General features: G+C 33.9%; 3 protein-coding genes and 1 pseudogene across 5 annotated transcripts; 2 read left to right on the top strand and 2 right to left on the bottom strand.

Annotated features, from left to right (window-relative positions):
• Positions 1-7: 7 nt before the first annotated feature.
• Positions 8-4,808, bottom strand: LOC145574600 (putative aldo-keto reductase 1). Its single transcript, XM_081632429.1, has 7 exons — positions 4,693-4,808; positions 2,977-3,144; positions 2,162-2,374; positions 1,824-1,996; positions 1,402-1,498; positions 1,124-1,277; positions 8-411 (listed from the first exon to the last, which is right to left on the bottom strand). Exons 1-7 carry the CDS (start codon positions 4,750-4,752, stop codon positions 221-223), a joined length of 1,056 nt encoding a protein of 351 aa, XP_081488555.1. The 5' UTR covers positions 4,753-4,808; the 3' UTR covers positions 8-220.
• Positions 4,809-5,570: 762 nt separating this feature from the next.
• LOC145576324 (peptide-N(4)-(N-acetyl-beta-glucosaminyl)asparagine amidase-like) lies at positions 5,571-13,792 on the top strand. 3 transcript variants are annotated; one of them, XM_081634094.1, is made up of 6 exons: positions 5,571-5,854; positions 6,127-6,225; positions 6,337-6,426; positions 7,136-7,218; positions 10,734-10,882; positions 10,973-11,353. In XM_081634094.1, the coding sequence occupies exons 1-5, from the start codon at positions 5,669-5,671 to the stop codon at positions 10,741-10,743; spliced, it is 468 nt and encodes a 155-aa protein (XP_081490220.1). In that variant the 5' UTR covers positions 5,571-5,668; the 3' UTR covers positions 10,744-10,882; positions 10,973-11,353. The 3 variants fall into 3 exon arrangements, with proteins under 3 accessions (XP_081490220.1, XP_081490221.1, XP_081490219.1); XM_081634095.1 differs by lacking the exons at positions 10,734-10,882; positions 10,973-11,353 and adding an exon at positions 13,620-13,792; XM_081634093.1 differs by lacking the exons at positions 10,734-10,882; positions 10,973-11,353 and having other exon boundaries at positions 7,136-7,335.
• Positions 11,534-15,271, bottom strand: LOC145576323 (putative aldo-keto reductase 1; annotated as a pseudogene).
• Positions 15,145-17,996, top strand: LOC145576322 (protein MAINTENANCE OF MERISTEMS-like). Its single transcript, XM_081634091.1, has 4 exons — positions 15,145-15,354; positions 15,895-17,235; positions 17,327-17,722; positions 17,814-17,996. Exons 1-4 carry the CDS (start codon positions 15,277-15,279, stop codon positions 17,940-17,942), a joined length of 1,944 nt encoding a protein of 647 aa, XP_081490217.1. The 5' UTR covers positions 15,145-15,276; the 3' UTR covers positions 17,943-17,996.
• The last annotated feature ends 2,517 nt before the right edge of the window (positions 17,997-20,513 follow it).

Below are 20,513 nucleotides of genomic sequence, written 5' to 3'. Positions count from 1 at the left end.
TTCCAAATCCTCACATAAATTATTTAAGTAGATCACGGGGAACAATAATTTATATCCAGCGTATTTCATGCTTAGATGCTTACATTATTTCTAGGATGGATTAAGAAAGAAATGTTGCATTGAGACTATCAACTAATAGATGGAGTAAATAACAGCTCAATGCCCTTGTAAAAGCCCCGATCATAGATGTTTCCAGTGAAGTGGTTGGCATCCACACTTATTAAGTTGTCCTGCTATCTTTCAAGGGTGTCTTTGCAAACCTCCATGTCATGGAGCTCATGCCTGCGTATGTCCTGTCACCTGCAATCTCAGTGATAGGTACAGCATCAGAAATTTCTTTCAGGTCTTTTTCAGTAAGCTTCACTTTCATGGCACCAAGATTGGCATCCAAGTTCTTGATTTTGGTTGTCCCTGCAGAAAAAATGAATTTCCACATTTCAGTGCTAATCAGTCAAAGACCTTGTTGAGACAACAACAGACTTTCAACTTTTCAAGTGCAATTTCAGAGAAGAAACTAGTCAATGTTCATTTAAGAGGCAAATCAATCATTTTCTTTATGTTCGGATAAAGTGAGAACACAATCTTTGTAAGAGTCAGGCCTTGTTTCCGTTAGCTTATAAGTTTATCGATTAAATGATAGTTTTGATCAGTAAAAATCAGCTTTAATCAATAAAACTAATTTTAATCAGCTACAATTTTGAACGGTAAAATTCCATCAGCAAATCTTGTCGAGAGAGAAGCTCCTCCTATGGTGTCCGTGGTGCACGACAAAGGAAATTAATAACGTGCACCTCTGGCTCCAATAGAAAAAAAAGAAGAAGAATAATGGTACATGCAGGTAATTGCATCGACCACTGCCTGTCTATCTGCAATACCGCCTCATCCAAGTGCAGGGGTGATATCACCTGAAGCTCAGCAAACCTCAATTACATTTCATGGAGCATTAGCTCCAGGTCTTTTCCCAGGCAATGGAACAGTGGCTTCATTTCACAAGATCTAAGTTGTTAATGATCACAATTCACAAACAAGGGATGATAACATTTTCATCACACCAATCCACAGGCCTGGTAGGTGAATAATTTTCACATAGCATCTAAAGATTAAAGTGAATAAAGTCACTCACCAGGTATAGGTACAACATCATCCCCTTGATGCAGAATCCATGACAACGCCAGCTGAACTGGAGTGCATCCGTGTTTCATTGACAGATTCTCTAGCCGAGAATATATCATCTTGTTTTTGTCCAAATTTTCCCCTTGAAACCGAGGATGTGAAGTCTAAAAAAAAGGAAACAATTACCACTTTAGTCTTCAAGAACCCTTGTTCAGGGCCAGGTGGAGGGAAAAGATGGAAGGGAAAGGAAGTGTGAAAATCCAAATGGGTCATGAGCTTTTGTCATACCAGAAGACTGTTCTCTGGTAATGTCTCTACAACAGCTTTGCCCCCAAAAAATCCACGACCGAGAGGGCTGTAAGGAACAATACCAATGCCCAGCTCTCTGTTTTAAGAAAATAGCAGGTAATTCTCATTAGTTATATACTTCGTACACAGTATCACATACATACAAGAAATCTTGACACCTTTCAAGCAATTATATGTTATATGTATGTATACATGTATCAATTCCCAAACAACCCAAGAAAATAGAAACAGAAGCTACAAATTTCAGCAGGTAATAACATGTAATTAAATTAGAGCTAACAGAGATAGCTGAAGAAAGAGTAACAACGCTGAAAGATTGTAAATTCATTAAGTACTAACAAACAAAGTTTAGTACTCTGAAATCTGTTGATTGTTATTAGCAACAGATCTGAATCACTTACCTACAGATAGGAACTATCTCTTCTTCGATGTCCCGTGTCCAAAGAGACCATTCCATTTGAACAGCAGTTACAGGATGAATTGCATGTGCTCTTCTTATTGTGTCTGCACTGGCCTCTGATAACCCAATGTATCTAATTTTTCCTTCTTCAACTAGTTTCTTGAGTTCGCCCATCTAGAATCACATTCAAATAACATGAATGGCAGTTATTCTGAAAATTATTCCACAAGGTCCACAATACTTTTGGATAAAAATGCTTCAGATATAAATCAGATTGACAACTTCTTCTTACAACTTACAGAGCCATATAAACAAAGGTAAACTGGATAGATTGCTTACCGTTTCCTCTATTGGTACTGAAGTGTCAATACGGTGTTGGTAATACAAATCAATATAGTCTACACCAAGACGATTCAAGCTAGCTTCACAGCATGAACGTACATATTCTGGAGTACCCTTCACTTCCATAACTCCAGGTCCAAGTCGCCCAATGCTTACAATGCCAAACTTCGTGGCTAACTGAACCTTATCTCTTGGCAACTGTTTGAGCGCCTGCACAGTGTACACATTTAGGTGCATTTCATACAAATCAGCAGTCAAGTTAGAACTGCAAGAACACAAAGGCAAACAAGCAACTCAAAACCTTGGATCATTACTCCCTCAATCCTTAAATGATAGGCCATAGTTTACTGGGTCACATTTTCACTATTTTCAGGAATTTTGAATCTAGTTCCATCATAGCAATGTAGTCTTTCTTTGGAATTCTTTGTTAAGGGTGCCATGTAAAAGTTTAATTATAACAAACTAGATTTAGATAGCGGCCAAGTAATTGGGATGGCCTAAATAAGATATGTGGCACTATTATCTTAAGGTTTGAGAAGCGAAAGCACAACAACCACTAATTGCACTAATTAACTGCTGTCTTAACTAGGGAATTATACCATTCCGCAGCTCTAGAAATACACTTTTCCTGTGACATAACTAAAGATGAATGTACTTTACGATGGTGCTAGTTCGTTTGGAAGAAGGATGGAATGATCGTTACACTACATTTTTGTCAGCTACTAATGCAACACATTCCTATCAGAGATATCTGAGAAAGAGTGCAGCATGAGAAAATCGACAAGCACGAATTTATGCAGAGCAATGCTTACCTTACCAACAAGGACTTCATTTGTAGAAGCTCCATATACATCTGCTGTATCAAAGAATGTTATTCCTTTATTAAATGCATCCTTAATTATAGAAATTCCATCAGTTTCAGAAACAGGAGCATTGTAGACTCCAGATAAGCCCATGCATCCAAACCCCAACTTTGAGACCTACAAAAAACAAAGTAAAAAATTTAAATTGAATAAATAGGTATATTAAGCAAAAGGTAAATATAATTTATTACGTCCTTATCAACCAAAGGCGAATATCTACTCAGTATGTACACTAGATGCATGAGCTTATTGAATTTACATATACGCAGGTATATTAGCAGGGTTCTGCCGTTTCATCTCTGAGCAAACAAGGACTTCAGGTCTAATCCACTAGTTTACAGAAGCTTAAATGAGTCTTAGTTATACATACTAGTTGATACGATTCCCTAGCACAGAAGTTCAAATCAGTCTTTACATAGAGGACAAGTAATAACCTATTAACAAAAATAATCCTAGATGATCTTTGTAATTGAAATTGACAGTATAAGTTGTTTTTCTTCTCATCACATTGCAACTTTGCCATGAAATCCTTTGTGTACTTGTTCAGTAGACCAACTGCTTTGGAGTTTAAACAAAAATAGTACTTCGTATGTCGTTGGCTCCTAGCCTCCTACCGATTAATACTTCAAACAGTTATGTTCTTGGCATATTGGTAAATGTTAGAGGACCAACTCAACCAAAAGCTTAAGCGGATGGTTGGCAGGAATATGTTTTATACTCTATCACTCCCTCTCACATGAAAGGCCATTTGGGCTTGAAATGTGGATACAACATAGACCCACCTATACCTGACGCGAATTAATTCCACTTTAAAGGAGGGGTGAATGAGATTCGAACTCGTGACCTTTATGTCACGTTGGCTCCGATACCATGTTAAATACGGGTTTGGGCAGTACCCGTCACGGGAGAGTGCAAGTCCACCACTTTACAAGACCAAAGAGGTTCTACTTCAAAACCATATGACAATGAGGGGAGTAGCCCCTTAGCTTTATATTGTTAACATGGTATCAGAGCCAGGCCCATGATCTCACGATTGGGGCCTTAATGGCTAAAAGTATACTGGGCCAAAAATTATGGACAGCTCACATGTGAGGGGGAGTGTTGAGCCCAGAAAGAACCCACGTGTGAGCATTCTCTTGTCCCACACTAAAACACTAAAGGGGGAGTGTAGTGGTAATGGAATCCCACATTCAAAAAATTCAAGAGTTACCACCACAATATGAGGTTAAGGGGCTACTCCCCTCATTGTCATATGGTTTTGAGGTGGAACCTCCTTGGTCTTGTAAAGTGGTGGACTTGCACTCTTCCATGACGGGTACGGCCCAAACCCGTATTTAACATGGTATCGGAGGTCACGGTTCAAATCTCATCCACCCACAGTTCATTTTATTAAGAATTGTACTCGTATTATTAAATAAATAAATAAAGCAACATAATTCAGATTTGCACTTCAATAACGGCTCTTGGACTCTAAAATTTCTATAACCAATTCATTTGATCACTCACTTTATCACTAATTAAATATTATTAAATTCATTTTAACCCCAAATCGTTTAATAAATTGCAACAAGGAATCATGATCATGTAAATCATATAATTAAATATTATTAAATTCAAAAAAGCAATTAGTAGAAATTGAAAAGAGAGAAAATGGATTTTCATTACCTCCAACCCTTGGGTACCCAGTTTCACTCTTTGCACTTCTACTTCCTGTTTTGCTGCCATTTTCCCTCTTTCTCTCTCCTCTTTCTCTTAGAAATTGATGATCTTGAATATTCTTTCCTGGACATTGATCAGTTGAGGGGATATTTCATATTTATTGTCAATGCAAAATACCCATTTTGCCCCAACTTACACAATTCTCCCTTCATTTTTAAGTACTTGCTTCATTTTTTCATGCAAGGAGTTTTATGAGAAATTGAAGAAAATATTGTGAAAAACAAAAGTAGTTGAGAGAATTAGGGAGTGAATATGAAATTAATAAAACACTCCGTATAATTTATGTTGGGTCCACTAGGTGAGAAAAATGAATTAAATATTGTAAAAGATTTTCAAATAAGGAAATGAAGCAAGTATTTAAAAACGACTGAAAAAAGAAAATGGAGCAAGTATTTAAAAACGGACGGAGTATAATTTAAGAGTTGTTTTTGAACTTTTCACCAAATTCCTCCAAATCTCCAATCCTGCAATTTTGTGCACTTCTTTTTTCCTTTTTTATTTTTGCCAATAACCTCGCAATAACTTCCTTCCTCCAAAAAAAAAAAAAAATAAAAAAAATAAAATAAAATATTTCTATAACTTTCACTTTACTATTTTTTCCTTTCTACCTATATACATCTCGTGCGTCAGTATAGTTTATGTGAACAAGTTGGTCAAATATTGAGGATTCTCTAGACGTGAAATCAAATCTCGTATTCCCTCCGTCTTTTATTTATATTCCTGTTTTTTATTTTGAGTGTTTTAAAATTACATTCTTACTTTTCTTTTTTAGTAAATAAATTTTTGCCAAATATTCCTAAATAGTTATGATGTGGCATTACTTTTATTATTTTTCTGTTTTGCAATTAATGGTACAGAAATCAGAATTTTGGCCCTCACCCTTTTAAACATTTTGAATTCACGTGCAACACTATACTGATTGATGATCGTTTGTGATGATGATTATCATGATATTAAAATCATATCTGATGATTCTGACCCAATTGAAGAAAAGCTTCGTTTGATTTCAATTGAAGAAGATGTTGTAGCTGAATCGTCGGCAACTGGTGATTCTCATGTTAATGAAGAATTGCTCAAGTCTGATGAAGAATTTGCTCGATTGCTTCAGGTAATTGCCTTTTGTTTTACTTTGTTTTGGCCTTTCTTTTCGAAATGATTGAATTAAAATTCTAGCATTGATCTACTGAGCTGTCGAATTTGAGGAAAATTGTTCTAGTTATTTCTAATTGCAAACATTATCAAGAAAATTATGATGATTGACTGTATTAAAACATATGTTTTCGCCTCGTAAAATCCAAGATTTCTCTATATTATTAATGATGGTGTACCGTGGTTTTCTGTTGAAAATTTCATATTACTGATAATGTTGCAATTTTTAAGGCTGAGGAGGAAGCACTGCTTTTTCAACAGTATGTTGCTCCTGAAGACAATGGACAAATAGAAGAACAACTCCGGGGTTATATTGATAAAGTTTTTATGGTGATTACGAATTGTCATTTTAATTTTTTTATTCAGTCTAGATTCTTTGGTTAATCAAGAGTGTTACTTGCTATTGCTAACCCTCTTTTTTTTTTTTTTGTAACATTGTAGTATGAGGACCCAACTCGCCAGGAAGCTGCTCGTAAGACAGTACCCGTTGACGAGTTGGAGGAGAAAGCATTGGTGGCCATAGCGAAAAAGGTTGGGTTACTAATCATTTTCATTCAATGTAATGTTGCTAGATTCTTGATGATGAATTTGATGTTTACATTGTGTTCAGTCATCACTTCATATGTGGGCAAATCAATTTTTGCTTGTAAAAAGTTTAACTCTTGATTCGGTAGTTTAATTACTTATTATACTAATTCCTATGTAAATATCTTGTTAAGGTCATTTAGTTTTCACCAGCAAGCACTTTTCTTTTTTTTTTTTTTTCCTTATCAAAATTCTCTTATCTATGCTGTACGGTTGTACCTCTAGGTCTAGTATAAGAGTAGCTATTTTTCATGTAAGGGCAGGGGCTGAATATCTATTTGTAAAGTCATAAATTAAGCATGGCTATATTTCATCCTTGAGTGTCACATATCTGCATTTTATACATGTCTAATAGGTTTATACTCTAAATCTCCTTACTTTACATTGAATAACACTATACCAGCAAGGATGATTGCATCACATGAGATGGAAGTGGCTGGATTTCTAGCTATCGCTGTCCATAGGATTACAAAACAGGATTAGAAGTCATCCTGTCCATTAATCACTGTTTTGCTTTCCTTGCTATGACTTTTAATGCACCTCTAGTTGTGTATTGTGGGCTAAAGTACTTTAGATGCTTTAACTGTATACTTTTGAGCTATAAACTTTCTGTGAACATATTCAAAAATTTTAAGGTTATCTCTTTGCTTTCTAGGAGGGGAACTTTGAACCAACAAAAGATGAACGGGATCATGCTTTCTTGCTGGAGTTGTTGATTTGGTTCAAACAATCATTCAGGTATTCTAGCTATATATTTTATTTCATATTCTCTTCATTAGACCATTCTAGCTGAGAGACTTTCTTAAAATCTTAGTTATTTTGATTTGGTTTGATGCTTATTTGACATGTTACATGAGTGAAGTCCTCACACTCAAAGGCTCTCCTATTGTTGAGTTTCTTCTACTTAGGGATAAAGTTAATGTTTAACATCTAGGGGAGCTAACCAGAATTACAAAGGAAATAGGTATTACTATTGGGAACCTATTTATGGTAAGCCTGAGGTCTATCCCTTATCGGAAAAAAAAAAAAGTATTCTGGTTTGAGAATACTCATGGTATTGTTAAGGCTCTTGTTCTAAATTTGAAATTATATAATCTTTCAAGGTTACGTAATGTAACAATGTTAGTTCTGTTCCCCTTAAGCTTTAATGTTTAGACTCTTGTTTTAAATTCAAACTTTCAAACTAATTATATAACCTTTCAAGGTTACGTAATGTAACAATGTTAGCTGTTTTCCACTTAAGCTTTGGCTTAAGCTTTGTTTTCTGCATCTTATTCTTGCTAAAATCAGACCAACCAGGCCATGAGACCAAAAAAAAAAAATTCAAACATTACTGTTATAGTAGTTTAAAACAAACCTTCACTTAGGTTACCTTTGATCATACAAAATCTTGGTGGTTAATTTTTGAACATTACTGAAATTCAAGGCTACTATGAATTAATTCGCTTTATTGTTGTAACTTACTATTGTAAATATTAAATCAATTATCTTTTGTCAAACTGTGATGCTTGGACTTGGCTATCACATCACTCCTGCAATCTTGCTAGTATACTAGGTCTTAATGATATGATAGACCGTATACTCTGTTGTCTCCACCCGAAATGGGATAAGGGTCAAACTCCTATTTTGGACTAAATTTAAAATTCCAATTAACATTATCAATATCTTCCAGATATAAGATTTAAATTGAAATCCCTAGATTTATAAATGGAGCCATTGGTTTTTCCATAGTTTGTATATTCTAATTGGTATCAAAATCTTAAATCATATAAGGGATGTCTAAAGCATAAAGAATAATTTCTCTTTGACTATCAACTTATAATATCACTAAATGGAAAGGAGAATGATCTCTCTGAAACAAAGGGAATACTAACATTACTAAGTTATTAGTCCCATTGTCCTCTTTTATTTGCCCTAATTTCCTTTATAAATTTTCTCTTTGAGTTTGCCCAATACGATAAATGAATTAGAGGGACTACAACTTTTCTCTTAAATACACTATATTTGATCCTACTTATTTTGTTTCTTATCAATTTCACCCAACCAAAAATTAAAATGTAACAAAAGCTCAATAAGTAAACAAAGGGGACGAAAGGAATTATGACTATAACTAGTGATTAACAATCGATTACTTGGGTATCTGGGCATTTTTTTTTCCTCTCTTGACATTAGTTAGATATATGCTAAACATGATTCTTAGTATGTGGGGATTATTCTTTCCCACAAGGCATGGAAATTAATATGATGAATGGTTAAATTCATGAAGACAACTCCTTTGCGATTGGTCCTTTTTTTTAAAGAGGATTGATGACATGTGCTTCATTTAATATCATTCTATCTTTGTTTTATTCAAAGGCAACAATAAATGTTTTGTAATTCCCACATTACTTTACAATCATGGGTTTTAAGGTTACTCAAAGTTCCTTAATTCCCGTGTAATTTTAGAAATACGAATGTAAATAAGGGACGGAGGGAGTATATACAACAAGTAATGTCTTTTGTAAATTTCGTTACACCCAATAAAATATATGTTTTAGCTTTTTTGTTTTATTTACAAAACTATGCACCACGGGTAATACTAAGTTATTTTTTTACTTAATTCAAAATCTTTCATAACTAAAATTTAATGAAAGCAATTGACACATAAGTATATGTTGCATTTTTGAATTCATACTAACATCGATTTTATAATAAATTATTATGTATAAAAATTTTATTTTTAAAATTATATTTATGGATTTTTATTTTCCAATTTTAGATTTTTATTAATATAAAAAAAAGTAAATTTATTGTTATTAATAGGGTTTTTTTTAGTGATTTCCATGGATATGGTTCAAAGAATTCAAAATTCCTCGATTACACTACTTTTTATCAAAATTCCCTACATACCGTCCACGTCATCTAATCTCTTAAAATGTTTTTTTTTCCCCCCAGTTAAGAGTAAAACCGCTAATTGAATTAGCAGTTTTACCTTGCATAAAACCGCTAATTCAATTAGCGGTTCTATGTTATATTAAAACCACACTTGTTTGTAAGGTGATTTTTTTACTCAGGGCTTGTTTGGCATTGTTTTTTGTTTTCAGTTTCCGGTTTTATTTAAAACAAAAAACCAAAAACAAGAAACAAGAAAAAGGTGTTTCCACTATTTTGTTGTCATTTTTCAAAATTATCATGATTTTAATAAGTTTGACTAATATTTTATTCATTATAACACATATTATATGATTTTAAAAAATAAAAAAAAAATCAAAAAACCCTAGTGATACCAAACAAACCCTCAATTAGCGTTTTTGTTCTAAAAAATAAATAAATAAAGTAGGATAGATGACGTGGACGGTATGTAAGGAAATTTTATAAAAAGTAGTGTAATTGTGGAATTTTGATTTCTTTGAACAATATTCATGGAAATCACTCGTATTTTATTTATTTATTTTTTTTGATGGGGTATTGTTTTTTTTGTTATTAGTAGTTAATGATATATTATGTTCTTAACTTATATGTTAAATCAAAAGATATTATTAGAATCATCCATGACAATAATAATTTAAGATATATAATCATTAGTATCAATTCTAATAAAAAGTCCTTGGCTTCCAAGTTTGACCCTTGGAACTTCAAGTTCCCGCTCTTCTCTTGCCATTACAACCTTGCACTTCTCTTCTTCCTTTCCTCGACTATTAGTAATACAATGGATCAGGATAAAACTATAGGTTATAGAATATGATACTTCATCTTATAGGCTGGGATTATGATATAGGATTGGAATTGTCACCCAGAAAGTGCAATATTTCTGTAATTTATTTAACAATGGCCTGTTATAATCTGCAGCACGGAAATTTTTTTTTGTTTTTTTTTTTTCTAATTGCAGTTCACTGAAGATATATAAGCAACTACTGAACTAAGAAACACTTCAATCTGTGCCTCTGTTTTTGCACACAATTTTATTGAAAGTTTAGCAAAGTTTGCAAGACATTTCTTGCACATGAACACAAAAAAAGATATATATATATATATATATATATATATATATATATATATATATATATATATATATATATATATATATATATAATAAAATAAAATAAAATAAATAAATAAATGCAGAAATTTTACTTAAATTCTTCAATACTCTCACGGATAATAGCATAAAAGAGCCAAGCTGCTTAAAATGCAGAACATATTTTCCAAATTCTGACATGAATTATTTAAGCAGAACATATTTTCCAAATTGTTAATTTTGGTTGTCCCTGCAGAGCATTTTAATTTCCACATTTCAGTGCTAAATCAGTAACAGACCTTGTTGAAACTACAAGAGCCTTTCAAGTGCAATTTTTGAGAAGAAACTAGTCATTGTTCATTTAAGAGGCAAACAAATCATTTTGAAGTGAGAAACACAATCTTTGTAAGAGCAAGACCTTGTTTTCGTTAGCTTATAACTTTATCGATAAAATGTTAGTTTTGATCAGTAAAATTCCATCAGCAAATCTTGTAGATCAGAGAGAAGCTCCTCCTACAGTGTCCGTGGTGCACAAGGGAAACTAATAACGTGCACCTCCGGCTCCAATAGAAAATAAGAAGAATAATGGTACATGCAGGTAATTGCATCAGCCATTGCCTGGCTATCAGCAGTACCGCCTCATCCAAGTGCAGGGGTGATATCACCTGAAGCTCAGCAAGCGCAAATACGTTTCATGGAGAGTTAGCACCAGGTCTTTTTCCAGGCAATGGAATAGTGTCTTCATTTCACAAGGTCTACAGTTGTTAATGATGGCAATTCTGTCAAGGACCGGTAACGATCAATGTAATTATGCTAAGTTTAACAGTTAATTAAGGGGAAAGCTAGGCTGATTAATATTAATTAAGGAAGATTACAAGGATAGGAATAGCTTTAGGCTATTAATCTCACAGTAACTTGAGGTTACTAATCTCATCACAAGAGTGTCACTCAACAATTTCTGGATACTTTACTTAACATATTACTACTCTACTTATACTAAGTTGCTAAGACAAGGGATACACTCTACATGTGATCCTTAACACTAAAATGGCAAAACCAGACTTGGACAAATAATAAGCTTGCTGCTAGCTTCCCCTAATTACTTCTTGATAATCTTTGTCATCTTGTTCTTTGTTGGTGTTGACTCCCTGAGACCTTGCTGACTTTTCCTCTTCGAATCCTGCACCATGACTTCTGACTTTTGGCTTGACAATTTTGGGTCTTCGGGTATACACTTGGATGGGTCGGGTTGTGGGCCGATCCATAACAAATTCACTAACAAGGGAAGAAAACATATTTATCACACCAATCCACAGGCTTGATAGGTGAATAATTTTCACATAGCATCTGAAGATTAGAGTGAATAAAGTCACTCACCAGATATAGGTACAACATCATCCCCTTGATGCAGAATCCATGACAGCGCCAGCTGAGCTGGAGTGCATCCGTATTTCTTTGAAAGATTAGCCAGCCGAGAATATATTACGTAGTATCTTGTTTTTGTCCAAATTTTCCCCTTGAAACCAAGGATGTGAAGTCTAGAAAAATGAAACAATAGCCACTTAAGTCCTTCAACAACCCTTGTTCATGGCCAGGTGGAGGGGAAAGATGGAAGGGAAAGGATGTGTGAAAATCCAAATTGGTCATCAGCTTTTGTCATACCAGAATATTGTTTTCTGGTAATGTCTCTACGACAGCTTTGCCCCCAAAAAATCCATGACCAAGAGGACTGTAAGGAACAATACCAATGCCCAGATCTCTGTTGAAAAAATATAGCAGGTTTACACTCGTTAGTTATATACTTCGTATACAGACTATAAATACAGTATCACATACATATATACAAGAAATCTTGACACCCTTCAAGCAATTATATATTATTATATGTTATACGAAGTATGTATGTATACATGTATCAATTGACCAACCCAAGATAATAGAAACAGAAGCTGCAAATTTTAGCAAGTAATAACATGTTATGAGATTTGAACTTCTAGAAAAAGCTAAGATGAAGAAAGAGTAACAGTGCGGAAAGATGCATGGTAACTTCAATAAGTACTAACAAAAAAAGCATCGTACACTGGAATCCGTGGATAATTATTAGCAGTAGACATGAATAACTAACCTACAGATGGGAACTATCTCTTCTTCGATGTCACGTGTCCAAAGAGACCACTCCATTTGAACAGCAGTGACAGGATGAATTGCATGTGCTCTTCTTATTGTGTCTACACTGGCCTCTGATAGTCCAATGTATCTAATTTTTCCTTCTTCAACTAGTTTCTTCAGTTCGCCCATCTAGAAGCACATTCAAATAACATGAATGGGAGTTATTGAGAAAATTATTCCACATGATTCACCATACTTTTAGACAAAAAATGCTTCAGACAAAAATCGGATTCTTTTTCCTAAAACTTACAGAGCCAATATAAACAAAGGTACACTGGATGGATGGCTTACTGTTTCCTCTATTGGTACTGAAGTGTCTATACGGTGTTGGTAATACAAATCAATATAGTCTACACCAAGACGATTCAAGCTAGTTTCACAGCATGAACGTACATATTCTGGAGTACCCTTCACTTCCATAAATCCAGATCCAAGTAGTCCAATGTTCACAATTCCAAACTTCGTGGCTAACTGTTACCTTTTCTCTTGGCAACTGTTTGAGCGCCTGCATAGTGTACACGTATAGGTACATTTCATACATGTCAGTAGTCGATTTAAAACTGCAAGAACACATAGAGGCAAACAAGCATCTCAAAACCTTGGATCATTACTCCCTCCATCCCTACATAATAGGCCACAGTTTTTTGGGGTCATTTTTCACTACTTTCAGGAATTTTGAATCTAGCTCCATCATAGAAATGTAGTCTTTCTTTGGAACTCTTAGTTAAGGGTACCATGCAGTAGTTTTATGTTTACAAACTAAAGTGGCCATGTAACTGGGACGGCCTGAATAAGATATGTGGCACTATTATCCAAGGACTGAGGGATGTAAGTCACATACAACAATCTCTAACTGCAGTAATTATCATGTTGTCTTTACTTGAAATAATTCCATTTCACAGTTGTAGACTTGTATTAATATACTTTTCCTATGACACATCTATTGATGAATGTACTTTACAAATGGTGCTAGTTCATAAGGAAGAAGGATGGAAATGATTGTTACACCACATTTTTGTCAGCTACTAATGCAACACATTCCTATCAGAGATGTCTGTGAAAGAGAAAGCAGCATGAAAAACTCAACAAGCACGATGTTATGCAGAGCAATGCATACCTTACCAACAAGGAATTCATCTGTAGAAGCTCCATACACATCTGCTGTATCAAAGAATGTTATTCCTTTATTAAATGCATCCTTAATTATAGAAATTCCATCGGTTTCAGAAACAGGAGCATTGTAGACTCCAGATAAGCCCATGCATCCAAACCCAACTTCGAGACCTACAAAATATGTTGTAAAAATTTAAATTGAATAGAAACCTTCTCGGCTCCTCATCCAGTTTAAGCAAAAGGTGTATAAATTTATGACTTTCTTATCAGCAAAAAGCGAATGAGTATGTACAATAGAAGCACTTGGTGACAGAATTTACGTATAGGCAGATATGTTACAGGTTTCTAAATCTATATTTCGTCTCTGACTCTGAGATAACAAGGACTTCAGATCTAATCTACCAGTGTATACAGAAGCTAAAATGAGTTGCTATACGATTCACTAGCACACAGTTCAAATCAGTCGTTATATGGAGAACAAGTAAATAATTTATCAACAATAACAGTCCTAGAATTTCTTCTTTGTACTTGAATTAAACAGTATGTCCTGTCTAAGTTGATTTTTCTCTGATCACATTGCAAGTTTGCCTAATATCCTTTGGGTGCTTATGCAATAGACCAAGGAGTTAAGACAAAAATAGACTTCGTATGTCGTTGGCTCCTAATTATGTTCTTGGCATATTACACTTCATATTATTAAGAAATATTGTGGGGATCATGTTAAGACAGAAAGAGTATTTATATATCATCATTTCAAAACATTTTTCGGATTTGCACTTCAATAACGGCAACTCAACACTATAAAGTCTATAACCAATTCATATGATCACTCACTCTATCATGACCCTTTGATTACATTTCTAACCTTATTTTTTTACCTCAAATCGTTAAAGGGTGGTTCAATTCAACACCCTTCAATTACATTTCTAATCTTTCTTACCCCAAATTGTTAAAGAGCGGTTCAATTCAACACCCTTCAACTACATTTCTAAACTTTCTTACCCCAAATCGTTAAAGGGTGGTTCAATTCAACACCCTTCAATTACATTTCTAAACATTTTTACTCCAAATCGTTAAATTCGACGAATTAGAACGAAAACCCATAAAAGAGACATCAAAAGAAATGACCAAAACCCAATCAACCATACAAGGAGTAACTCAAACACAAATAAATTGCAATCCCAAATCATGATCATGTAATTCATATAATAACTAAATATTACGGAGTATTAAATTCAAAAAAGACAATTAGTAGAAATTGAAAACAGAGAAAATGTGGTTTCCTTTTTTTAATTCATTACCTCCATACCTTGGGTACCCATTTTCACTCTTGCCACTTCTACTCCCTCTTTTGCTGCCATTTTCTCTCTTTCTCTCTCCTCTTCTCACTTACACAGTAAAACCCCAACTCAGAACTCACATTTTCACCCAACAAGCATACTTCACTACTTCTCTCTCTTCACTTTTCTCTTCACTATTTTTCTCTCTCTCCAACTTTCCGGCGGTTTCAAAGCAATATGGCAAGTCGGGGAAAGGAGCCGGCGAGGTTTGCGACGGCTCCGGCGACGGCTGGGATAACCCATGCAGCCCGGAATGTAAGTTTTTTTTTTTTTTTTTTTTTTTTTTTTTTTTTTGACAAGGGAATGTAAGTTTATTCTGCAAATAATTACAAAGATTAAATATTTGTGTTTAATTATCTGCGTAAATTAGAAAAAAGAAAAAAAAAAAATTGATAATTTGTTGTTTTCTTGTATTGTTGCTGGAATAATCCCCTTTTTTTTAATTTTTTGGGTGGTAAATAATTTAAAATACAAAATTAATTAATTAAGTTAAAGTCAAAATTGGGGTTTTTTTTTAAGGGGATTGAAGTCAAATTTTTGTTTATATGATTAATTATACTTGTGTGTAACAATGACATTTTGAGGGTGGTTTTTTTGTTTGCTTGTTTGCTTGTTTTTACCGTTTATTTATTTTTAATTTTGAGTTTGGATATGAAAAGAACAAATAAATTGTTGTTATTATTGATTATTACATGTTTGATTCGAAGTAAATAGTAATGTGGTGTTAGCTACTGTGAATGTTTGAATGGTAGAATATAATGATTATTGATTATATAAATACTACTTCGTGTGTAGTACGGTAAGAAAGGAATGGAGATATCTAACATGATATATGGCTCTGGTGCTTTGCAAACTCGAGTTGGATGTAATGATACTTATGTGTGGAGGGAGAGGGAGGCTGCACGGTTGAGCCATCCCATGAGCTATGCCAATAATGCCCATTTCGGCGAGGCTAATCGCTCTTTTGATCATGAGGATTGGGTTGATGAGGATGAGGATGAGGACGAGGATGAAGATGATTCTGAGTTCGAGGTTGGTGTTGATAAGGTTAAGGATGGTGTTTATAAGGTGCCTCCACTCCCAGGGACATCTTATACTGTACACGGAGGTCAGGGTAAAGGAGTGGCATTTGTCGAAAAAGAGACGAGTACTAGGAAGACTAGTGATCAGCCTAAACCGGTAGATGATGATTCTTGGATTGTTAAGGGAGACATGCCGGGTGGCCGATCTGATGGTTCTGTCATTCCTAGCTATGGAGGTCATGTTGCTAGGCAGATTTGGGAAGGAAAACCAAGGGGTGTGTTAAAATGCTACAACTTAACCAATGATTGTGAGGCTCTTGTTGGATGGAAAAAGACGTTGTTGCCTTTATTGAAGGCACGGATTGATGCAACTGGATTGGGTCACTTACCATCTTGCATGTTTAAACACATTGATATGCCGTTGATTTCTGCATTTGTGGAGCGGTGGCAGCCTGACACGAATTCTTTTCACTTGCCGTTTGGAGAAATGACGATTATGCTGCATGATGTATGGCAGATCCTCCGCATTCCAGTAGATGGTTGTTTGAATACTTCCCAAAGTAGCTCTAAGGATTTGATTCAGGATATGTCTGAGCTACTTGGAAGGACCCCAGACGAGCTTGTTGATCCTTCTACACCTCATTGGAGTGATGATGGTGTCTCCATCGAATCTATTCTAGCTTTGTGCCGTTATGGTACATCGGTTGATGATCTTGATACAAAGTTCACCAGTTGGATGTTTTTGATGCTTGGTGCTTCATTATTTGTTGATAAGAATGAGAGTAGGATTAGACCTTCTAGCATACTTGAGGTAAATTATGATTGTGATTTAGGAAAGATTCCTAAGTATGCGTGGGGTGCTGCAACTTTGGCATTTCTGTACCGGCAGCTAGGGGTTGCTAGTCGGGGTGCATGTGATGGCATTGCTGGTTGTCTGACGCTTCTACAAGCATGGATATATGAGTACTTCCCTTGTTTCCGACCTCACCAAAAACGACTAACTTGTGGCCCTAATGACCCTCGCTCTCTTATGTGGAGCACCAAGATGGAGGACAATAATGAGGCCCGACTGCGTTCGATTCGTACCCATCTAGATTATTTGACAGCCTTGGAGGTATATGTCTTACAAAAATTACAATATCTTCACATTTTCAAGCTAGTATCATTTATTATTTGTACTTATGCTGTCTACTTTCTACATGTAGGTGAATTGGCTGCCTTATGGTCCTAATCCTGCTTCCATTGTGCCAAGGACCTTATTCCTGGGGTGGCTTCGGTATCAGGATATCATTGAGCCGTATATGCCTGAACGGGTTTTACGCCAGTTAGGCTACAAGCAGGTGATTCCTTCTTCAATTTCTAGGCCAGAGAAGGCTTACAGGCCAGAGGACAGCAAGTTATATAATGTTGAGTTTCCCGTCATGGCCACTGAGTCAACTTGGCAAATCTTTCCTAGAGGATCCAAGCTAATTCTCTCCGAGTTTCAGCGTAATTTGAATCCTAGTGCCTGTTCTCCGGACTATGATGATTGGTTCTTTCATGTATCACATCGTTTTTTAGTTGATGAGGATTGTTCAATGGATCGCACAAACGCTGCATATGTAAGTATCATTTAGCTCTATAATTTAAATGCACCGGATTTGCAGGTTGCGTTTAACATTGACATTTACTTAAATTCTAATACATATGTAGTGGATGAGTCATATGCTTACACTCATACAACCTTGGATGGATGCTGGAGATATTATGCCAACCAAAGAGACCAGAGATGTTGCTGGCACGGTGGATGATCTCATTCGTCGATGGAACATAGCTAAATGAATTGTAATATTAATCATCTGTTTGATTTAATTACTATCGTTGTACTCCGTAACTAACGAGATTTTTAGTTGAAGGATAATTTGGACTTAAATCTTTATATTTGTCAAATTGTCATTCGTTTCATTTGTCTACTAGATTAACTCCTATAATAAAAGAATTTATAATAGTGTAAACTTCAAATACATATCAGTCAAAATATGTAAAATCTTTGTATTACGTACGATATTATTAACATAAACCAAACTATAAAAACTAAAATAATATAAACAAAAGAAAATTCATGTCTACTACAAAATTTTGCAAACTTTGTAATTAGATGGAGTAATCACATATATAAAAGGTTGATATTTATTTTCCTTAAAATTTTTAAAACAAAAAGTATTGAAAACTAAAAAGTTTAATGTAATGTATTAAACTACTTTGCAATCAATAGTTAGATTAAAAAAAAATAATAATAAAATAAAATGAAAAAAAATGAAAAAAAAAATTTAGGCAGGAAAAAAATGAATGAGAAGCTGACACGTGTACATTTGAAAAAAGTAATGATGTCAGCGGTTGTTACTTTATTAATATTTATAGATTGGTATTTTTAATTTTGTTTTTTAATTAGGATAAAATAAATAAATAGTTTTTTTTTTTTTTTTTTGAAACACAAATAAATAAATAGTTTACTAGTAGTATAAAAAGTTGATAATTTAAAACTACATGTTAAATTGAATTAAACAAGATTTTACATAAATATATCACAGAGTATGTCTTAGGGCCTGTTTTCTTCAGATTATTTTCAGTTCAGTTAAGCTCAGCTCCAATAAGTTCAGTTCAGTTTTTGTTTCCTTCTCTCATAAAATATTCAGTTCAGTTTAGTTCAGCTCCAATAGGTTCAATTCAGTCAATTAGAACAGACCCTATACTTATCAAAGTTCTTCATTCTGCAATTAGAATTTGTTAAATACACCCAGGTGTACCGTACACTCGGATAATCTGCTCATTAATTTTTGCTCAGTTAATAAATGAGCAAACTTTTTTTTGCTCATTTATAAAATGAGCAAACTTTAATGAGTAAATAACTTGGGTGTACAGAAGACTCTCTTCTTCAATTGGATATTTTTCTCAAAATTATTTACCCGTTCACTTCACCTTATTTTTGCTGAACTGAAATTATTTTTACCGAAACGAAATTATATTTGCTGAACTTAAATTATTTTTACTGAACTTAAATTAATTTTGCTAAACTAAAATTATTTTTGCTGAACTAAAATTATTTTTACAGATTTTCTATTATAATTCTTCTTTAAGAAAAATGAATTTTACTAAACTGAACTTATTTTTACTGAACTGAAATTATTTTTACTGAACTAAAAGAACTGAATTTAATTTTACTAAACTAAAATTATTTTTACTTAATATTATTTTTTTTAAGGTGAAGTGAACAGGGCCTAATTGAAAAATATTTGTAATGAATTAAACAAGATTTTACATTAATATTTTTATGTCCCCTCCAGATTATTTGCAGCATTTTTACTTGTGTAACATTTTAATTTGCAACACAATGGTATAATTATTTGTCAATTTTGCCAATTAAAGTGTTAGGTGTGTTAATCAAGACATGAGATCAAATCTCAAGAATATATTAATGTCTTTTGTGACTTATCACTATGCCCAAAAAATATTTTTCTCTAAATATTGTTGGGAAAAAATTCAATTCCCAAATTACAGTCTTTTTTGTATTATTCCCACCATACCGTGCACATTACCAGTTTATTGTACTTTATTTTTTTTACGGTTTAATTGAAAAATCGCCACTTGAAGTAGCGGTTTCTATAGTTAAAAACTAGGTTTTCCCCCCACTTGCTTGCGTGGGGTAAAGTGGGAATTTAAGAAGAATACGATTTTTATATATGGAATTGGAAGTTTTTCTAGCATTTATTGAAAGAGCTCTAAAGTAGTATAAATGATATTTCAACATTTTTTAAAAAACAACCAACAATTTATTCAACGCTTTCCTTAAATAATGTTGGGGAAAAATCCAATTCCGCCTAAATTACGATCTCTTTTGTATCATTCGGTTATTCTCCACTATATTGTCCACGTCACCGGTTTATCGTGCTTTTTTCGGTTTAATTGGAAAACCGCCAGTTGAAGTAATTGGGTTCTCAAGTAAACCGTTACTTGTAGTGCCGGTTTTCCAATTAAACTATCAATGATCATCAATCTATCAATCAATAAATATATACTAAAAGACACACCAGCAATGACACGTGTCATTTTCTAGTGTGTCCTAAGGCTCTTTTTTTTAATTATATTAAAGAAACAAATCTTATAAAATTCAATCCCTAATCTGTTCCAAAAAAAAAAAAAATATCCCTAATGTATGACATTATAATTAATTAGAATAAAAAAATTTTAACATGTCTTTCATGCAAATATTTATATAGCTATAACCAAAAGAAAAAAAAAAAATTCTTAACATAATTTTGATTATTTAACATATCTTTCGTAATCATTCATTTTAATAAAAATTTGCCAACCTATTAAAAAACATAAGGCATTTAAAGGTTGTGGACACTATTG

Source organism: Chenopodium album, chromosome 13, assembly GCF_948465745.1.
Source record: "Chenopodium album chromosome 13, dcCheAlbu1.1, whole genome shotgun sequence".
In the NCBI taxonomy this organism is placed as follows: domain Eukaryota; kingdom Viridiplantae; phylum Streptophyta; class Magnoliopsida; order Caryophyllales; family Amaranthaceae; genus Chenopodium; species Chenopodium album.
This window is presented reverse-complemented; position numbering and strand designations above follow the sequence as displayed.

What these genes read in the sequence shown, in the direction of transcription:
- LOC145574600 (XM_081632429.1), bottom strand. Translation starts at nt 4,752, where the DNA reads ATGGCAGCAAAACAGGAAGTAGAAGTGCAAAGAGTGAAACTGGGTACC. An exon ending in CAGTACCAATAGAGGAAACG is followed by an intron (nt 1,997 to 2,161) that starts GTAAGCAATCTA and finishes ATGTGATTCTAG; the next exon opens with ATGGGCGAACTCAAGAAACT. An exon ending in TACCAGAGAACAGTCTTCTG is followed by an intron (nt 1,278 to 1,401) that starts GTATGACAAAAG and finishes CCTTTTTTTTAG; the next exon opens with ACTTCACATCCTCGGTTTCA.
- LOC145576324 (XM_081634093.1), top strand. Translation starts at nt 5,669, where the DNA reads ATGATCGTTTGTGATGATGATTATCATGATATTAAAATCATATCTGAT. An exon ending in ATATTGATAAAGTTTTTATG is followed by an intron (nt 6,226 to 6,336) that starts GTGATTACGAAT and finishes GTAACATTGTAG; the next exon opens with TATGAGGACCCAACTCGCCA. An exon ending in TGGTGGCCATAGCGAAAAAG is followed by an intron (nt 6,427 to 7,135) that starts GTTGGGTTACTA and finishes TTTGCTTTCTAG; the next exon opens with GAGGGGAACTTTGAACCAAC.
- LOC145576322 (XM_081634091.1), top strand. Translation starts at nt 15,277, where the DNA reads ATGGCAAGTCGGGGAAAGGAGCCGGCGAGGTTTGCGACGGCTCCGGCG. An exon ending in ATTATTTGACAGCCTTGGAG is followed by an intron (nt 17,236 to 17,326) that starts GTATATGTCTTA and finishes TTCTACATGTAG; the next exon opens with GTGAATTGGCTGCCTTATGG. An exon ending in ATCGCACAAACGCTGCATAT is followed by an intron (nt 17,723 to 17,813) that starts GTAAGTATCATT and finishes ATACATATGTAG; the next exon opens with TGGATGAGTCATATGCTTAC.